The sequence below is a fragment of the Takifugu flavidus genome, chromosome 6 (genome assembly GCF_003711565.1).
Source record: "Takifugu flavidus isolate HTHZ2018 chromosome 6, ASM371156v2, whole genome shotgun sequence".
In the NCBI taxonomy this organism is placed as follows: Eukaryota; Metazoa; Chordata; class Actinopteri; order Tetraodontiformes; family Tetraodontidae; genus Takifugu; species Takifugu flavidus.
Window position 1 is genome coordinate 6,697,482 of NC_079525.1, and position 18,643 is coordinate 6,716,124.

General features: G+C 44.9%; 2 protein-coding genes across 5 annotated transcripts in view; both read right to left on the minus strand.

The window, feature by feature from the left end:
- Nucleotides 1-5,495, minus strand: part of mgat3b (beta-1,4-mannosyl-glycoprotein 4-beta-N-acetylglucosaminyltransferase b) — a 34,908-nt gene extending 29,413 nt beyond the window's left edge. The window contains exon 1 of one of the 2 annotated variants that reach the window (XM_057036484.1): nucleotides 5,361-5,495. In XM_057036484.1, the coding sequence (XP_056892464.1) occupies nucleotides 5,361-5,386 (26 nt within the window). In that variant the 5' untranslated portion in view covers nucleotides 5,387-5,495. Of the gene's footprint in view, nucleotides 1-2,875; nucleotides 3,596-5,360 lie in introns of those variants that run through there. The other variant, XM_057036485.1, reaches the window with a different exon arrangement.
- Nucleotides 5,496-6,862: 1,367 nt separating this feature from the next.
- tab1 (TGF-beta activated kinase 1/MAP3K7 binding protein 1) lies at nucleotides 6,863-18,332 on the minus strand. 3 transcript variants are annotated; one of them, XM_057036489.1, is made up of 11 exons: nucleotides 18,210-18,332; nucleotides 17,502-17,632; nucleotides 17,194-17,347; nucleotides 16,904-16,999; nucleotides 16,361-16,454; nucleotides 15,196-15,312; nucleotides 14,479-14,590; nucleotides 13,249-13,393; nucleotides 12,927-13,140; nucleotides 12,471-12,624; nucleotides 6,863-7,490 (listed from the first exon to the last, which is right to left on the minus strand). In XM_057036489.1, the coding sequence occupies exons 1-11, from the start codon at nucleotides 18,240-18,242 to the stop codon at nucleotides 7,268-7,270; spliced, it is 1,473 nt and encodes a 490-aa protein (XP_056892469.1). In that variant the 5' UTR covers nucleotides 18,243-18,332; the 3' UTR covers nucleotides 6,863-7,267. The 3 variants fall into 3 exon arrangements, with proteins under 3 accessions (XP_056892469.1, XP_056892467.1, XP_056892470.1); XM_057036487.1 differs by having other exon boundaries at nucleotides 6,863-7,493; XM_057036490.1 differs by lacking the exon at nucleotides 6,863-7,490 and adding an exon at nucleotides 11,247-11,998.
- Nucleotides 18,333-18,643: the final 311 nt, after the last annotated feature.

Consider the following 18,643-nt stretch of genomic DNA (forward strand, 5'->3'; position numbering starts at 1 on the left):
GGGGTCTGGGATGGCAACACTAGCTCCGGGACTCCACTGCCTTCTGTGCTACATCAGAAGTTCTTTTGTGGCTCCCTTTTTTCACTGTGTATCCAGAATTTTCTTTCTTGACCACTGTGCAATCAGCTTGTGCTCAGATATGAGCTAACTTGAGCCCTCCTGTGCCCACACCCACCTGGGAGCCCTGATCAATACCTGGCCTCTAAATGGACCCTATTTCCCATGGGAAATAAGAAATGGATTGAGTGGGCGATGGGGTGAGAGTTGACTCAACAGCGACAAAGATGATGGGTTTTTTGTGTCAGTGAGAAACATGGTCGCCTGGGGGCGGAGAGAGATTTACTTGTGACGAGGTGATGCGGGGAACTTCCATTGGGTGAGGGGATCCAGCATTTGCCTATGGTTGGAGTTTCTTTTTGACAGAGGTAGGGTAGGCCACACTGGTGCAGTCCAGGGTCTACGCAGGTATACAGGGTATACAGGGTATACCCACTTAGTTCTTAAGTAGTAGTGCATGTACCCACTTCTAAATGTCCCCTATGTGCACCATTGTAGTATCTGTAAGCTAATTTGCCTTGTTTCCCCTTGGATGGTGAAATCCTGACCCACCATGCTCTAGTGCATAGATGTCAAACTCTGGCCCGTGGGCCAAATTTGGCCCGCAATGTAATTATATTTGGCCCACGAAGTCATACCAATAGACTGTTAGAGCTGGCCCGCCGGTATTATCGCTGAAACCACATGTGCTGATACTACAAATACCAGAATGCTCTGCTGGTGTTTTGGTATCAAAATCCACACTCTACATCAGTTGATGGTGGTAATGCACCAGTATGTGGCATGCCAACCACAAAGAAAGAGGAAGTAGTCATAGTGACCTTATATGCTAATGCTAATTCTGGCACTGCACTCCCCCTCTGAAAAATGATTAAAGGAAGGCCGGAAATAGGACCTTTCTGAACAGGTAGGAGGCAGAATATCTCTTTAGCTATGTAAAAGATAGACCTGTCTGTCTTGTATGTGGGGCCAATGTGCATTACAAGGAGAACAACAGATGTCACTATAAAACACAACACCAAGACAAGCACAAACACCTGGAAATGACTCCAATGTGCCAGAAAGAAGAAGAGATGAAAAGGCATTACATTTACATTACATTAACTTACAATGGCGTTGATTACTGTTTAAATTTAAAAGAGAAGAAATGAATGCCAGTGATATGTTTTTTTTAATTTGAATTTCGATTTTGCATGTGTGCAATAATAAATTATATATTGTATTGTGTTAAGCTTTACTTTTTCCCTGTTCAGTTAAGCAAAACTAGTTTGGGTCCATACCAAAAGGTTCCGTGTTATAGCTGGAGGAAGATTTTTTCAATAAATATCAATGTTGGCTTGTGACTTTGTCCCAGTTTTGAATTTTGGCCCAATGGGTATTTGAATTTGACACCTCTGTTCTAGTGGCTCTAGAGCCTCTAAAAGCTAGTTGCTCCCCTTCTTCACTGATTGGTCAACGTTAGGCATGAGGGCTGATGAGCCAATCAGAGGCAGTCCAGGGCGGGTCATGCCGAGGACAATACTGCTACCCGACAAATTCCCTTTTATGAGTTTACTGCAAATGTTCTGCATTTACAATACATAAAAAACAGGTAGAAGATACGAAGGTAGGTACGAAGAGAGCTCTTCAAACACAGTTACAACCATCCTTGCAAATCTGTATCAGCCAGCACCTTAGCTCATACTAACGATGCTACACCGGGGCAGTTCCATAAACATTAGCTCAACACTCAAACTTCCTCTCCCACCCACGTCAGAGAGGACGCTGACAGTGACATTTTTTTTAATTTAAGGTGGAATATGAGCGAGAAAGAATTGTCAACTTCAGATTTGAAGTATTCAGTTAGAATGTTTGTCTTGTGTTGAACAGATCTTACATTCTGCTAGCGTGACCAGATATACCTAAACTACCTTAAAACTCCAAAACAGCTGTTCAGAGACAGTTTAGAAAAGGAACTACTGACCTGCCAGGTGAGGGATTGTTAGTGTGTCTTTATTTTTACTTATTCAGATAGGTTCACTCAGAAGGCACGGTCCAAAATCCTTCCTCCCTAAAATCAAGCAGCAGCAATTATGTGACACTGGGCAAAACCGACTGACTAGTTTGGGGTAAACTAAATTTTCATGTTGAGAATCTACCCACCTCTCCGGGGGGACGACTACAGCACTGAGAAGTCACATTTGCCGACGTAGGAAACCTTTCACTCATGAAGTGACGTTTCAACAAACGTTTCTCACATTTTGAAAAAAATGCCGATGTCATGAACATTAGTTGCGAACATCTCGCCAATAACCTGGATGAACAGCAGGGAGAAGACCGGGACTGATAATGAACACAAGCGCTGTGTGCTGCCGTGTTCATGTGCTGAATTAAGACAAAAAGGAAATTTGGCAAATTTGCACCAAAAATGTCTTTTCTCATATCCATTTATACAAGAAGCATCAGGCTGCAGTGCTCCCAAAAAGTTACAGAGATCAATACCAAGAACTGTGAGGCAAACAGGTGCAATTTTCTGTATTTGTTGTACATGTATGCCTTATTTTCGCTTTTTTAGAGGTGCCCCCAGGTCAGTATTTGGAACATCCACAACCCTAAAAAGCAGCAGAGATCCCATGAGGTGGCCTGAGATACACCATCTCCAACCTGACCAAGGCCAACTGTCTATGTCCACCTCCCAAATTACAACCTCATCCTTCCAGTGATGTATAAATATCCACCCCCCTCCTCTACATTACAGAGGGCAATGCCACGGGGGGCTTTCCAAATACCCCTGCCCGCAATAAATGATTCAAAAGCAGAGCAGAGCATCTCCTCTTACCCATCTGTGCCTGTGTCGAATATCTTTAGAGGCTCATGGTGGATGAGAGTCCTGCTGATCAGCTTGTAGTCTAGTGCTGCAGATGAAGCCGCTCTGCCATCGCATCGGCGATGCTGGAGGGGGGGCCGGGGGGGGGGGGGAGGTCTCGGTGCGTTTACGCCACCGTCTCCTCGCAGCGGTCACCCGCGACGATTGTCCCGAGTGAGACTTCTGTGGTGGCTGTGGTGATGCCGGAGCCTCCTCTCCGGCTGCTGGTGTTGACTCTCCGGGAACCTGAACGGGGGTTCGGTCAGAGGAAGCTGCAACAACGGTTGGAAAAAAAACAGAAAAGAACCGGCCGATCTGCTTCGGATGATGAGCCACAAACGGTGCGCCAAAAGGATGGCGATGGGCAGACGAGGATGGACGCGGGGATGATCAACTATCTGGCGTCCTATTCGTCGTTTTCTGTCGTGTTTACGAGCCGCTCTCGCCTCCTCCCTCGCGTCTTCTCGGGTTCTCTCGCTCCGTGATGCGGCTGCCTGTCTTCCGTCCTCCGCGCTGCGCTTTGCGCTCTTTGTGACGCCTTTTCCGCTCCTGCGAATGATCTCCCCCTGCGTTCTCTCCTCTCTCACCTCTTTTCCATCACCCCCATGTCTCTCTGGATTCAGACAGGCTGCAGGGAACAGGAGGTGGAGAGCAAAATGTGTGAGGGGGGCAAGTTTCAGAAAGCAGCGGCAGCGAAGGAGGAGCTCGGGGAGACGGACGCTCCTCCCAGTAATGGCGGGGGGGCGCACCAAAAACACGAGGGGGGTGCTGCGGGGTGCAGAGGCTTTTACAGACAAACTCTTGTCAATATTCCCGTCATGTCTTCTGTGATTCCCTGAAAACTAAATGTGTCCAAGTTCTGCAGAGCTAAAAATAGGCTCCTGTGACCAACGCAGGAGCCCCCGTCAGGCTGTAATGCACACTGCATACTTGACATTTTTAGGCGTAAAATACCTCCCCTTTTGTCAAAAAGGGTTCAAGAATACAAGCATTTGACTCTATCTGTGCACCGCAATTCAAAGAAATGCAGCTACAAATCTAAAACACGGTAATATTTAGGAATAAAAGCAGCTTTTAGGCTTTTAGTGTAAAAATATGAACGCTGCGTTTTACTTGCGATATGCGATAAGACTGACACTGAGATGTAAATGGAGGTTAGACTAATCTTTAAACACCGTTTCCTGTCTTTTTAGTGGCATTTTTAAAGCATCCTGCTATTTTTATAGGGATAAAAATAATTACAGATGTGTAGTGGACCATTTTTATCCCCCCTCTAAATTCTTTAACTTTAATAGTGAACCTAACAGCTGACTCTTTGTAACCTGAGCAGGAACAGAAACAATTTCTACACTTTTAGTTGCAGCTCACGAAGTGCTGTTGAGTCCTATTTACTACAATTGGCACAAGTTTGTGTCAGGTTCTGGTTCTATTTGTGCTAATTACACAGCAGAGGACCTGCACAGACCTGTGGCCACATTCTTCCTACCAAGTGTTCTGGGGTGAGAGCTGCCAGTCAGAGCTTGTTTGCTCTGCACTGAATCCAGCTGGATATTCGGCCTCCAGCAGTGCGACATCCCTCGTGTCAGGGTGAGATCGTCAACCTCCGTGCCTCCGTTTGTTTTCCCACCGAGCGGCCAGCAGCAGAGAGGCTGGAGGGGGGCTTCAAGCACCACAAATCGAGCCTTCCTTCCGTTTTAATCAAATATTAATAACAGGCTGTCAACACATCTGATGGCGACACAGAGACCATTGAGTTACGATGTCAGTGAAAAACCTGGGCCCATTACTCCAGTCCGGATCTTCAGTCTGACTGAAGAGATCAAATGCAAGACTCCATGTGCAAGGGAAGCAATTCTGTTAACTCAGGCTGACAGCGAAGCTTTGAATTGTTGCAGAGAAATAGAGTCCAGACCAAAGGCTTTACAGTGATAAGATCTGGAGTCAAATTATATGATCCAAAGAGCTTGAGGCGAGCTTGCAGAGGAAGGGGGTGGGGTGTGGACAGGCATTCGACTGTAGGTGTGACCGGGATCCAATCAGGCGGAGTTCAGTCATCTTTTATTGCAGTTTTCACCGAGAAACGTAATTTTCTCTCATTAAATACCATCGTAAACAAAGACTGAAACCAAGACTGGACATGACTGCCTCCTCCAGGACAGATGAAACTGTCTCTGGGTGATGGTAATCAGAGGACTAGCTCCTCCTCTCACCATTAGCTTTCTTCCCAGTAAAAATACGAACCAGCTTTGGTGGGATAAAAAGGATCAATATGTTACATTATTCCTCCTGAAAGGATCAACACTGCCGCCCCAGCTTCAAAGCGAGGCATAAGGCACCACAGGAAGCAGTCAGAACTTATTGACAGACTAAACATCAGCACAGCCAACAGACACGCTGTCATGTCTCCTTCTTTCCACCCAAAATCAACGCACAGACATAAAAAATAGTTTGCATTTACCTGTTTTTCCCTCTGCAGTGTCCCATGAGCAGTCGGCAAAGATACAGCCTCCAGGTGAGTCAACTAGATCTAATCACTTAGAAGACAAGTGCTCCAGCCTCCTGTGAACGTGCTGCACCTTCACGCCCTGAGCTAACTGTAAAACTGCGCAGGTTAAAATGAACAGCTAGCTCACCAGAAACAGGAAGATCAGAGATGTGTTTGTGCTGTAAAAGGATGGTGCTTAATATGTCTGTTATCGCATGTGCGGTTTACAACTGGCCACTGTTCTCGATATGTAACCGAAACCCATTTAATAGTGCCTGCTTGGTTGATAAAACACACTCTGCATCACATTTGCAAAACTAATGATTAAGAGGACCATTGTGGCAAATATAGTGGGACCAGCATGCGCAATCCTTGATGTTACTCCACGCTGCTCGTGCTTTCACGCACCAACTCCACTTCAGACTGGCTGCAACATGTTGTGAGTGACATAACTCAGGTTTGATTGATGGTGTTTGAAGATGCTGCTTAGCCTAACCACGCTCTACATCACCGTCCATTAGCGCAGCGGTCAGCTGAGAAGAGAAGACAAAAATGGCAGCCGATGCCCTTTACATATGCTAAAAAGGGAAAAGAAAGTGGTAAAGTGAAAAGCTTGGCGCCTGAACGTGAGCCTGATGTGAATGTTTCAGGGACAGTGTTTACCCAGAGCTCCCTCTGAGGTCGTCCATCAGCCAAGCGTCCAGTATGAACACAGCGTGTTTATCCAGTACACAATCCTCAGAGCTCGTCTCCCAGTGTGCAGCGGAATAACACAGCAGTGAAATGGAATCATGAGAAACACAGTGCAGGATGTTGGATTGTGCGTCTCTTCGAGCAGCTTTTCCAACGTGCACTTAAACATCAGCTCTTCACCACCAGTTCAACCTCTTATCATTCCCCACCCTTCCCAGTTCCCTTCAGTTCCTACAGGGAACCATAAAATGACCCGAACTCCCTTCAACAATTAGGTCACGGCCTCAGCGGGAGGGAAACTCCAATTACCCCTAAAATGAGCAATTAGTAAGGCGGCCTGTGTCAGCGTTGATTGGGAGCAATCCTGCATTACAGTAAAGCCTCAATGTGGCGATCAGAGGATTTAATAAAAATCGTTTCCACCCCCACTTATTAGTCGTGTGTTTCTTATCACTGCTTTCATTAAGCCAATTATAGTTTTATAACAGTGAGATGTTCATTTAAAGAATGAGATTAAGTCCAGGGGTGACTGCGCAGTGATTGGTGGTGCAAGTACCCCCACAGACCGCTGCTTCATGAAGCTGTGGGTACTTTTTGTTGGATTAAAGTGGGAAAAGAAAAGCAGTGTGCAACGGTGAAGGACTGACACAGAGATAGAAGGGAGCTGAACCCTCAGCTCCTCTTGCTGTGCCACCCCACCACCGTTAACGTGACGCTTGGTTGTATTTTTACTTTACTGTGCAGTGAACGCACACTCCCTGTGTAAAATCAACAGAAAGGCATCAGAGCTGACACATTGTAATTGTAAGTGCAACAAATACACAGATATGCTTCAGTTACAGATAAACCAGTATTTCCAACCATATCCTTTCAGCCCATTTGAGATCTTTTGGTCTTTTCATATGGTAGAATTTAGCCACCCCCGAAACCAGCTCTGTGTTTTTACATTTGATTACAATCGGGATTACACTGTATGAACTGTTTCTTGTGTCCAGCATTGGCTGCAGAAGCAAAAACACAACTTTCCTGCTGATTACAGACTTTCTCTCTGTAATCAGTGTCTGATGAGACCTTTGCATCCCTGAGTCCTTCCTCCATGATGACATAGCGGTAGCGTCACCCTGATCACTTCTTTGAAAGCCTGTCCCTTCTTGATCCACGGGCCCCCTCAAGATCCACTTGTCTTTCTACTGTGGTCCAAGTCCACCTTGTGTGCTCTGTCCATCGCTGTGGTCACTTCCCCACAGACGGTAAAACTGACTGAAGTCCACGTAAGGCAGGACCCTGCCCGTCTCGTCGGGCTGCGCCGCCTGGCTGCCTCTCTGGCGGAAGAGGCTTCCGTCCCCGGAGCTGGAGCTGGAGCTCTGCGTCTGGGTGTTCGTAGACTGGAGGGTGGCAGTGGGGCTCTGGCTGCTGGGAAGAGGGGCAGAACAGAAGAAGGAAGGGGAGAAAGGTGGTTGGTCGGGGGTGGTGGATGTCGAGACGGGTATGAGGGTGGGGACAGAGGAGCACGCAGAAATGGGACCCACAGAGGAGACGAAAGGATCTGAGAGACAGGACAGAGAGGTGGAGAGAGGAAGAGGATGGGGATGAGGAGGGTTGGAGGAAAAACACAAGAGGGAATTGGAAAGAGGAAGATGAGGAAGAGGATGGAGGGGGTACAGAGGGACTTCAAGTATGGGCTGCAGAATATCCACGTGGGATTGGTGGGTGACGTGCTGGGACATGCTGAAGGGTCAATAGAATGAAGCGGCGGGCAGACGGTGGATATCAGCACGTTGGAGGGCAACGAGGAGGAAAAACACACGCGAATCAGAAAGTGAGCAGCAGCAAGATGGAAAGAATTTCTGCTGGAAGGCGTGGAGGCGATTAAAGAAAAGACCGTGAGTACAGATCATGACGAGTTCTAACAGCACCACTTTTTAATATTCAGCTTGACTCGCCAACAAAAGCTCCAAAACAAAAGGCTGGACTGTATAATTACAATCAGGTCTCTGCGTTTGAAATCATCAGGCACCTGGAGTCCTCGGGCATTAACCGGAGGCCAAGGGAAACCTGGGAAACGTGCAAGCGAGCCATATCAATCCGTAACCTCAGACAATCGAATGGATAATTTCACTTCAGCCATAGAACAGACAGCATCCTCATGTTGACATTAACTTGTCGGAGCATTTTAGGTCTCTTTTAATATCTGACTACATCCTACAATATTGGTTTTTCCTTCAAACTGTTGCTAGGCAACAATACATGACAACTTATCTAAGCACTCAAGTGTATGAGGCACAAATTCAGCTTCAGGCATTCAATCTGTCATTCTGATGACAGTAAATGCAGCTGGTCAATTTATATTTGTCATAGCTACTTCCTGTTGACTGAACTCGAATGTTTGTCCTGAATAAGTCGGAGGTTAAATGGTTCAGATCACTGATAACTGGTGAACAAAAGCAAATTAACAGAGTTTAAAAAGGCAGGATTGTTTGTGACAGATGGTGGACATGGTTACGGTTCCAGATATAGTTTATCGTGAATACTATACACATACTGACACTTAAAATCCTCTATATGATCACATCCCATTTTCAAATCATAATATTTTAAATAAATAAATCCAGTAGCAGGAAAAAGTATGGGAACCCTTCACAATGACTTGGATTTCGGCATAAAAAGGTCATAAAAGGTGTCACACCCACAGACTGTTTAACACTAATATGGCCCAAAAAGTCAGCCAACCTGGAGTCAGCATTCTGAGATTGGAGGGGCCCTGTCCTATAAAGACACACAACAGTTGTGAGTTTGCTGTTCTCAAGAAGCTGTCAGGACCAATAGGTGACTTGCATGATGTTGAAAATGGTTCCAAAAGTATCTCTACAAGCCCCGATGTTCACGTGACCACGTAAGACAGAGTCCAGTGCTGTTTCTACTCTCCCTAGACGTGTTCGTCTCACAGTGACGACTGCACACGCTCGGCACAGATAGGATCACATGCTAACATCTCTGTTGACCTAGCTAAGTAAAAGATTAAACAACAATGGAACCGGTGCAGCACAAACCATCAAAGCCTCACCCTAACCTTGAGATATGGTGGAGAGGCATCACTGGTGGAGGGGCTCGGATACCTCAGGGCCTGGACGAATTGGCTTGTTGATGCAAAAAATTAATTTCCATGTTGATGGAGAGATTTTGACCATGTGTCCATGGTTGTGACTTGAAAGAAGATCAATTTTTATGATCAGCTGCAATGTCTTAATTCACCGATCTGACCAATGATGTCATTGTTGTTTTGAAACACAGATTCTCCCACTATGTAGCTTGTAGATGGTTCATGTTTAATCTGTCTCATTTACTCTGAAGAAGTTCCACTGCACCAACATGTTTGTTTGCTTGTGACGGTGTTACTGGTTAATGATTCAAGTTTTGAAACCCTTTATTGTTCATTACATAGTCACAGGCTGAAAGCTGAAATGCCACAAAGACACAAAACACAAAGACATGATTGTTTTTTGCTTTAAACTGACAAAACAGACAGTTGACACTGGTGTAAATGATGGGTTTTTATGTCTATGTGGCATTTATGTTTTGCTCCTTGCCATTTTGGAATGACCTCTAAGGGTCACTGATGTTTAACCTTTTCATCTCAGTCAGTTTGGGACAAAAATTGTTAAACATGGCCAAAAAGAAACACATGGTCTGCCAACTACACATAATGGTAAGCTATTTTTTGGTGTTAGCTTTTCTTTTGGTGTTAGTGTGGAAGACAAAACTCGAAGAGCGTCAGCCGCAATCGATCATACGTCTCTTTCGTGTCTATTTAAAGCAGTGTTTTTCAACCACTGTGCCGCGGCACACCAGTGTGCCGTGAGATATTATCAGGTGTGCCGTGGGAAATTATCAAATGTTTGTGCCTGTGCGGTCTAGCACCTGGCAGAGTAACCATGTAGTACTCTTCCATACCAGTAGGTGGTGGTAGGTAGCTAATTGTTAATTGCATTGTGCTTGGAGACAAGCGAATTAGTGACGCATCAATGCCGCGGCAGGTGACGTTTACGGTGGCGTTGTGGATAGCGGGACAGCGGTGAGAGTGATGGATAAGTTTTTGAAGAGAAAAAATTCTGGCTCTGAACTGGACCCTGGACAAAATCCAGACCCAGATGAAGGCCCCAGTATGAGTGGAGGTCAAAAGAAAGCAAAGACGGTGACGTCGAGCAAAGTTTCTGGCGCGAGGCAATACAACGAAAGCTATCTTTCATTTGGATTTACTTTTACCGGAGATGCAACGGCGCCAACTCCATTGTGTTTGGTATGTGGTGAAAAGCTCTCCAACAGTGCTATGGTCCCAAGTAAGCTTAAACGCCATCTCCAAACGAAACACCCTTCACTTCAAAATAAAAATGTTGAGTATTTTGTTCGCCTGTGTGAACACACAGAGAAACAGGCAGATTTCATGAGAAAAACTACAAAGGTAAACGAGCGAGCCCTTAAAGCTAGCTACCACGTCACTGAACTTGTGGCTAAATCAAAAAAGTCCCACACTGTGGCAGAGAAATGAATACTTCCCGCCTGCAAAGCCATTGTAAACGAGATGCTCGGACCCGTAGCGGCTTCGTCCCTCTCTCAGATAACAAGATGTCTGCAGACATCGAAAGTGTGGTTTTGGACAAGATCCGTATCAGTAAGAACTTTGCGTTGCAACATGATGAGTCAACTGATATAAGTGGACAGGCTCAACTCTTGGCTAATGTGCGTTTTGTGGATGGAGACAAAATCAGAGAAAACTTTCTATTTTGCAAGGCTTTGCCAGGAAAAACAACAGGAGAGGATTTTTTTCGGGTTACATCAGAATATCTGGAAAAAGGAGGACTTAAGTGGGAAAACTGACGGAGCTGCAGCCATGGTCGGACGCACCAAAGGCTTTGTAAGCAGAGTGAAGGAAAAAAACCCAGATGTGATCATCACGCACTGTTTTTTACACCGCGAAGCCCTCGTTGCCAAGACTTTACCAGCAGACCCCGTTCCTGTGTTGGATGATGTTGTGCACATGGTAAACTTTGTGAAGTCACGACCTGTGAAAAGTCGCATTTTTGCGGCTTTGTGTGAGGAAATGGGAGCGGAGCATAAAGCCTTGCTGTTCATACGGAGGTGCGATGGTTGTCGCGCAGCAAGGTGCTGGCCCGCGTGTATGAGCTGCGAGAGGAACTTAAAGTTTTTTTGACAAATGAGGGTTCCGATTATGCAAAGCTGCTTGCATGTGATGAGTGGTGTGCAAGGCTGGCATACCTGGCAGATATTTTTCATCATCTGAATGAACTGAACACACGAACGCAAGGCCGAAATGAAAACCTGCTTACAAGTACAGATAAAATAAATGGATTCCGTTCAAAGGTGCAACTCTGGCAGCAACATGTGGAAAGTGGCAATCTTGAAATGTTCCCACTCACCAATAAATGGCAAGATGTTAATATTGCTGCACTCTGTGAGATAATAGTTAAACATCTGAAAACTCTTGAGGAGAAGGTGTCATTTTATTTCTCTTCAGCCTCCACAGAGTGCCTTGACTGGGTTAGGGACCCATTCAGCTCAGCATCAGCTGTTGGAAAGGACATGACTTTACAGGAGCAGGAGCAACTAAGTGAACTGAGACAAGATCGTGGTCTCAAGCTGAGCTTTGCTGATCTACCTTCGGACAGTTTTTGGTTGGCAGCTGCAAAGGAGTTCCCAATGCTGGCCAACAAAGCTATTTTAACACTGCTCCCATTTTCCACAACATATCTGTGTGAGGTGAGCTTTTCAAGCCTGACTGCTGTAAAAACTAAAAACAGAGAAAGACTGAGAGCTGTGGAGGAAGAGCTTCGTGTGTGTCTTTCATCGATTCCTGCCAGTATATCAGCTCTGTGTTCATCCAAACAGGCCCAGGTTTCACACTGAGTGAGTAAAAAATGGAAAGATTATAAAATACCTTTTTCGTTTTGTTTACTTGATTCCTATTCAAGACACTATAATATAACATAATTCTTCAGTGTTAAAATAAGCTTTTTTCTGCTGGTGGTGTGCCGCGAGATTTTTTCAATGAAAAAAATGTGCCTTGGCTCAAAAAAGGTTGAAAAACACTGATTTAAAGGACTGTGGCTGGATGGAGCACAAAGGAATCACACAGAAATATGCATTCATGTAAATAAGCACAGCAGTAGAGTTCAGAGCAGTTCACCGCTGGCGTGGTGTGAGAGATGGAAAATCTTTCAGAAGGAGGATTAGGAAGTGGATATTATAAATATTATCATAAATAGTTTTATAACACAAGAAAAAAGCTGGCTGACATCAGGCCGAGCAGGAGAGGTTTATTCTGAAGTGGAGTAAAGGTGAGCAGGAACCTTAAAGAAGACAAAGCCAACTCACCCAGGAGTCGGAGTGCCTTCCTCCAGTGTGGAGGCCGTGTTGGTTCCATTGGTGAGAGTACTTTGGGAAGGCATGACCAGTGAGAGTGTCACACTGGTTTTACTGGTGCTTTGGCTGTTGGAGTAGGGCACTGAAACTGGGTATATACGGCCACCTGACCAGAGAGAACAAGGGGACAGGACCTGTTTGTTAACCAATCTGTTTCAAGTCATGACAAACTGATCTGAGAACTAAGCACTTTTAGAAATAACCCGGACTCTCTGGTATGTTGGCTCTACAAAGTATTCTTGGCTGCAGGCCTTCAGATAGCTTCTAGATAAGTAGGTTTTGTAGAAGCTGTCTGTACAGCTATGGAAGATAATGTAATAATATTTGATTCTCATAAATCTCGTTTCACCACGGAAGGACCGTTGTTTTAGTATGCTACGTGGAGCTGTCCCTGACAGCCGTTCCTACCCTGTGTGGGCGTGAGTGCACCATCAGCCAGAGGGTAGTTGATGGTGCGTATGAGCAGTGTCATGTCCTCATGTCGAGAACAGTACACTGCCCTCTGGCGGCCAGACACGTACACGTCGTGGTGCAGGCGTTTGACGCGGTCCACCACTGACTGAGCCGCTGCCTCGATACTAGCCTGCTGGGCCAGCTCTGCTGCTACCATGGCAACTATTTCCTACAACAATGAGGAAATAGCAGGGAGTGATAGACAGATTACAAAGAAAATCAATAAATGACATCATATCGTGACCGTATATGCATAAACACAGTACGACGTGCTGACCTGGTTGACCTGTTCAGGGCCGTGGGCAGACTCCAGCGCAGTGATGAGACCCTCTGACATCAACACCAAGAAGCCAGAGATGTTGTCCAGAGACTGACTGCCATGAATCTCGGGCTCTGAGACGATTGGCTTGGTCTTGGCCGCACTGATGGTGCAGGAGATGCGGAGAAGAAGAGGAGACAAAGGGCAAGAAGATAAAAGACATCAGTACATTTAACCTAAAAGGGAAAATCCCAATAATCAAATGTACACTTTCTTTATCTCATTACCTACCACTCTCTCTCTCCATTTTCTGCCATTTGAAATTCTATTAAAGTTCTGTTGTGCATTTACTTGTACTACTAATCTGGATTACTCAAATATTTGCTGGGCTGGACTGCAGACAGAGACAGGAAATGAGAAGTGTGGGAAAGGGAAGCCAGACTGTGGTATTTCAAGAGGCTGGGCTGAAAGAAAAATGATGGACTGGAACACGGTCAGATCTGATAACTACACCTGTACTATGAAAGCAGAACCTCCACTGTGCTGATTGAACCCCGTTAATGCCAGACAGCCACAAACAGATTCTCCTTTAACCATTCAAGTACAACGCCACACATTTTGATTCAATTATTAAGAGCGAGGAGCATAATGAAGCAGGTGAATAATTAGCCTTAGCAAGGGACCGTCTTCCTTCTCTGTGCTGCTCTATTCCATTGTGGTAAAATCTCTATTCTCCTGGGGGTTTTTTTTCTCCAAGCAAGAGTGACTGAAAAGAAGTATGAATATCCATAACTCCGAGGGGACGTGTCCCTGACAGGGCCGCTCGTGTGATACTGTGATAAAAGAGTCCTGCAAATACTCATATTCAGGCCCAATGAACACGGCTCTGTGCAGCTCCTACACTAATCCAACACAGGAGTCCATACAGCACTAAGAACCATTCTATTCTTTTAAGTCTGTTACTAAGAATAGATCAGACCAAGGGAAAAATATGCAAACTGCACATCTTAACACGGCAGCAGCGCCCCCTGTAAGATCACGACTCCTCTCATCAAAGAAGCTGGATATTTAGTGGAGCTAAATGTCAGTTAGTGCACAGATGCACTAACCACGGCTGCACAATCAAGGACGCTCACAACACCATAGACGCAGAACCTGAGCTTGAATGGAGCCCAGGAGGTATACAGATGGATGAAGGTGGATATAGATATCTGTGTTTGTGTGTGTGTGTGTGTAGAGAGACGTTACCTAAGTAAGTCAATGTCGTTGTAGTTTAACTTCACCCGGTAGTCTCCGAGTCTCCTGGTGCTGGTCTGACCTGCAATCTGACCCGCCTGCCTCACGCGAGCTGAATCCACACCTGCGTGATGGTGAAGTGGTCAAACACACGGAGAGAATCAGCATCAACGGCGGTTTGAGAACTGCAGGAGGTGAACGGATGGATGAGGTTTAGAATGTGAGGGAAAGAATGAAGCAATGAATGAGGAAGAGGAGAAGTGTGTTTGGACAAAGCATAGACGCACAGAGGTCACCTTCAGCTGGATAAATGGAATAAACGCTATTTCAGTTAAATCAGCCAGGGAAGTGCCAACAGCATAATTATGTGGACTCCTGACTGGGGAGAGAACAAACAGCAGCGGGCAGCCCAGCTTCCTCTCCTGATGGAGTTTATTCACCATTACTGGGGACTTAACACAGGTGTCAGGCTTCAACGACCACTTCTTCTGCAAGGATAATGAGAATGTCTACATTTGCTGTAATAGGTAAGTCCTACATTACTGGACCATTAGCTGCAGTGCAGCAACTGTTCAAAGTGTCTGTTTCCTTCCTCTAATGATGAATATCCAGCTGAGTGCAAAGAACACAAGTGCAAAGAACACAATTTGGTTCTAAATGCAAAAAGCTTAGTTTGAGTTGCAGAGGGCAATTTTTCAGAGGTTAGGAGATCCAGTTTATCTGTCTCACCCAGGGCAGCGAGTCTCTGCAGTTCATCCTCGCTGTCGGTGTTGTGAGGCCGGCCGATCTGGAGAACTTGGTTCTGGCCATCGCTGCTGGACTTGCACAGCAGAGCCCGGTTGGTACCTGAAATCCCAGTCCGATAGAAAATGAATTCAAAGACAAGATGTAATTCTTTGCTTATTGTTGGGTTCTAATTTTAGAATGGCTCATTGAGCTGGGCCTCCACCACACCACCTCCACAACCCAGTTTGGTTCAGCAGCGAGCCCTCCTTCCCTCTCCCTGCCCTCTCCATGTGGGGCCCAGAGGTCGACTACCAGGAAACAAAGCCTCTTCAGTCTTCTAAAGGTTTTTTTTTTTTTAACATTGTTGGTATTAGTGTCAGCTTTTCTAAAATCTAATCTCTGAAGCATCATTCAATACTTGTAGGCATTTTCTTGCTAAAGAATTGCCACACATTTTACCCCAAAATTCCTTAAAAATGATCCACAGTGTTAATGCTCATATATGCAAACCTGTCATTGCTCCATATGTGGAAACAACATCACTCCTGTGTGTTATTTGTGATCATTGTCCTCCACGCATTCCACACAATTCCCACTGTATCAAATTATGGGTTACTTGACCTTAACTGTCAAATGTAGTTCACGTCAGCACACAGCTGGGAGCACTTTTCTGGGCACATATGCTATTATGATTAAATCTCCTTGGATTCGTGTTCCGTCAACTTTGAACTCCTGACCTTCACACTGCATGCTGGTGAGGAGACACTGTGTTTTTCCTGCTAATTACTGCACACTCCTCCGCTCTATTTACTGCAGTGTGCCCTCTGCTTCGTGACAAACGGAAATTAAATCCACGGAGTGGGTGAGGGGCTTTTCTGCGTAGGGGGCCGCAACATGGCTTAGGTGCACATTTAGAGGGAATCAGTCGTCTGTGGGTGGAGCTAAAACATCAGAGAGAACCCAAAAACATATATTTAGATGGACAAGAGGTGCCACAAGGCAGTCTCTGTTTAAGCCTGACATCTACTGGTCACAGGACAAACACTAATGGTGGATCTACATGCTGGGCTGTATTTATCAGGTGTTATTACAACTAGGCTCTGTGTTAAATATCGAATATTTGCGTTAGTGTTAAAAACAAAGCATACAGGTAATCGGGCTTTCCTACCAACGTTGGCGATATAAAGCTTGTTGTTGATAATTAGTGCAACGATGGCTGTCGCTCCTCCGGACACCTCCTGCTCCAGCTCCTTCAGACGCTCCTATGTGCATAAATAAATTAACAATTAAACCGGAATAATAGACAAGATAAAGAGAGAACAGACTGAACACTGAAGATGTTGACCACAGAAATGGAAAGCAAACTTGTGCGAGGATGAGAATAAAGAATCAATCACGACTTGAAGGTCTTTTAAATAAATAAATCAAATCACTAAGATCTTATAGGAACTCCCCACCAACACACAGAGCGAATTATTACCACAGTATGAAGCAGAGACGCCAGAAAACACAACTGCACGGAAAAAAGGAAAAGATAATAAGCCGGGGCCAAATCTGAGCCCATCTTATCTAATGAAAATAAGCAAATGAGCCCAATTAGAACACAATTTGTTCTCTAGTTGCTAGGAATTAACTCACACTAATGTCTATATCTGGATTTCTATGGAAACTACCAGTGAACTTTCTCTCTCCAATTTCCAGCGTTGCGTACCTCATTGTGTTGCAGGTGATAACTGGACAGGTTTGCTTTTTCAGCCAAAGCATCATCTATGGTCTCAAAATAGCTTTTCTCCACCACATCAAAGGCCTGCAACACACAGGAGCGTGTACGTGAATGAGACACTGATGACGCGGCACAGAGCAACCAGTAAACAGCCAATCTTCCTGCTGCTCTTTATCAAGAACTGCATGAACTTTGGCTGTAGCGTCCCAAGAGTGACGCTTCACATACATCACTGGAATCACTAGTGTGAATGTTCTGTCATTTAAATTAGGAAAGACCTGCGAGAGGATCCTGCGAATGTCGTTGTCTGTGTGGCTGGAGTTGATCTGTCCAAGCAGGAGCTCAGCTGTCAGACACTGGGAGGCAAAACTGGCCACCCTGCTGCCATCATAACCATTAAAAACCCCATAGAGGAAACAGCCGTCCTCGCCTCTGTATGGGAGGAAAAAAATTTAGTTTGGATCTTCACAGAAGACAGGAGCATCAACTTCCAATTCACCACAGTCACTACAGCAGAAATCTTGTCATTAAAGATTTTGGGAAAACTACTCGCCACGTGTTTTTATTCTTCTATTTTGTTTCTCACCTGAACCTCAGGTGTCCGTCCTCGTTGGTGTGGCTCTGAGTTCCTTTGCCATCGGGGCCGTACACACAGTTGGGGGCAGTGCCAACCCCACACATCTGGCACAGCGGGAGGTCATCTGTCCAGCTCTGATGCTGTAGAAATAACACTATTCTTTTTACATTGACGTTCCATTCACTTCCACTCTTGCTTATTCCAGTCTTGTGTAATAGCACACGTAGTACCCGTTTAGCAATTGGCTTTGATGAACACCTCAGTACATTATTTTGGTTCAACCTTAGATCCCTTCAATGACACTTTGCAGGGTATGCTAGTGACTAAACATTGTAACTATATAGTTTTGGTACAAGAAACTGTCAGTCGAATAAGGAAGGGTGTCAACAACAGTCGCTTATTACAGGGTTTACTCACATAATTGCCTCACGCTACTTCAGACAACTGTCTATGCTGATGAGATGAAATAAGTTAAATGACACTAGTATATTGTTATTATCTTTGTTATTGCTAGCCGATTGTTAGCAACAACACTTCAAAAACTCTACTGTTGCTAAACTAGCTAGCATATATTAAGGAGACTGTGTAACACGAAGAAGTAAAATACAAAACGACCCCAATGAAATGACAGAGTAGAGCAAAACAGCTTCCAACAACTCCACAAAAGTAAGGTTATTGAGTGGTTCCTCTGGTCATTTTTTTACGGCTTCTACTCACACTCTGCATCAAGTTCCTTCGCTGCGCCGCCATGTTGGATGGCTCGCGGTGCGTTCACGTTCACTGCAAAGTCGAAAACCTCAACTTCACATTGCGTCTAACCGTAACGGAAAAAAAAAAAAAATCAAATATAATGAAGCAGCTTCTTGTTCACAATATATAACAATAAGTTTTTTAAAAATTAAAAATGTAACTGTTCACATTAATGCCTCAACGTCAAAAAGCGATTTATTTATTTTAAAATTCCATTCATACTATGTTTTAGCCTACTAAAGTAAAAAATGCATGTAATTTTAAAAAACAATTTAGCTTAAACAGGTGTCAATCAGTACCGAGCTACTGAATGAGTGTTTTCTTTCTTTTGAGTTTAATTAAGCTTAAGTTTTTAAATTAGACAGCTGCTCTGTGGCGCGTTGCTGTATTTTCATGACCAC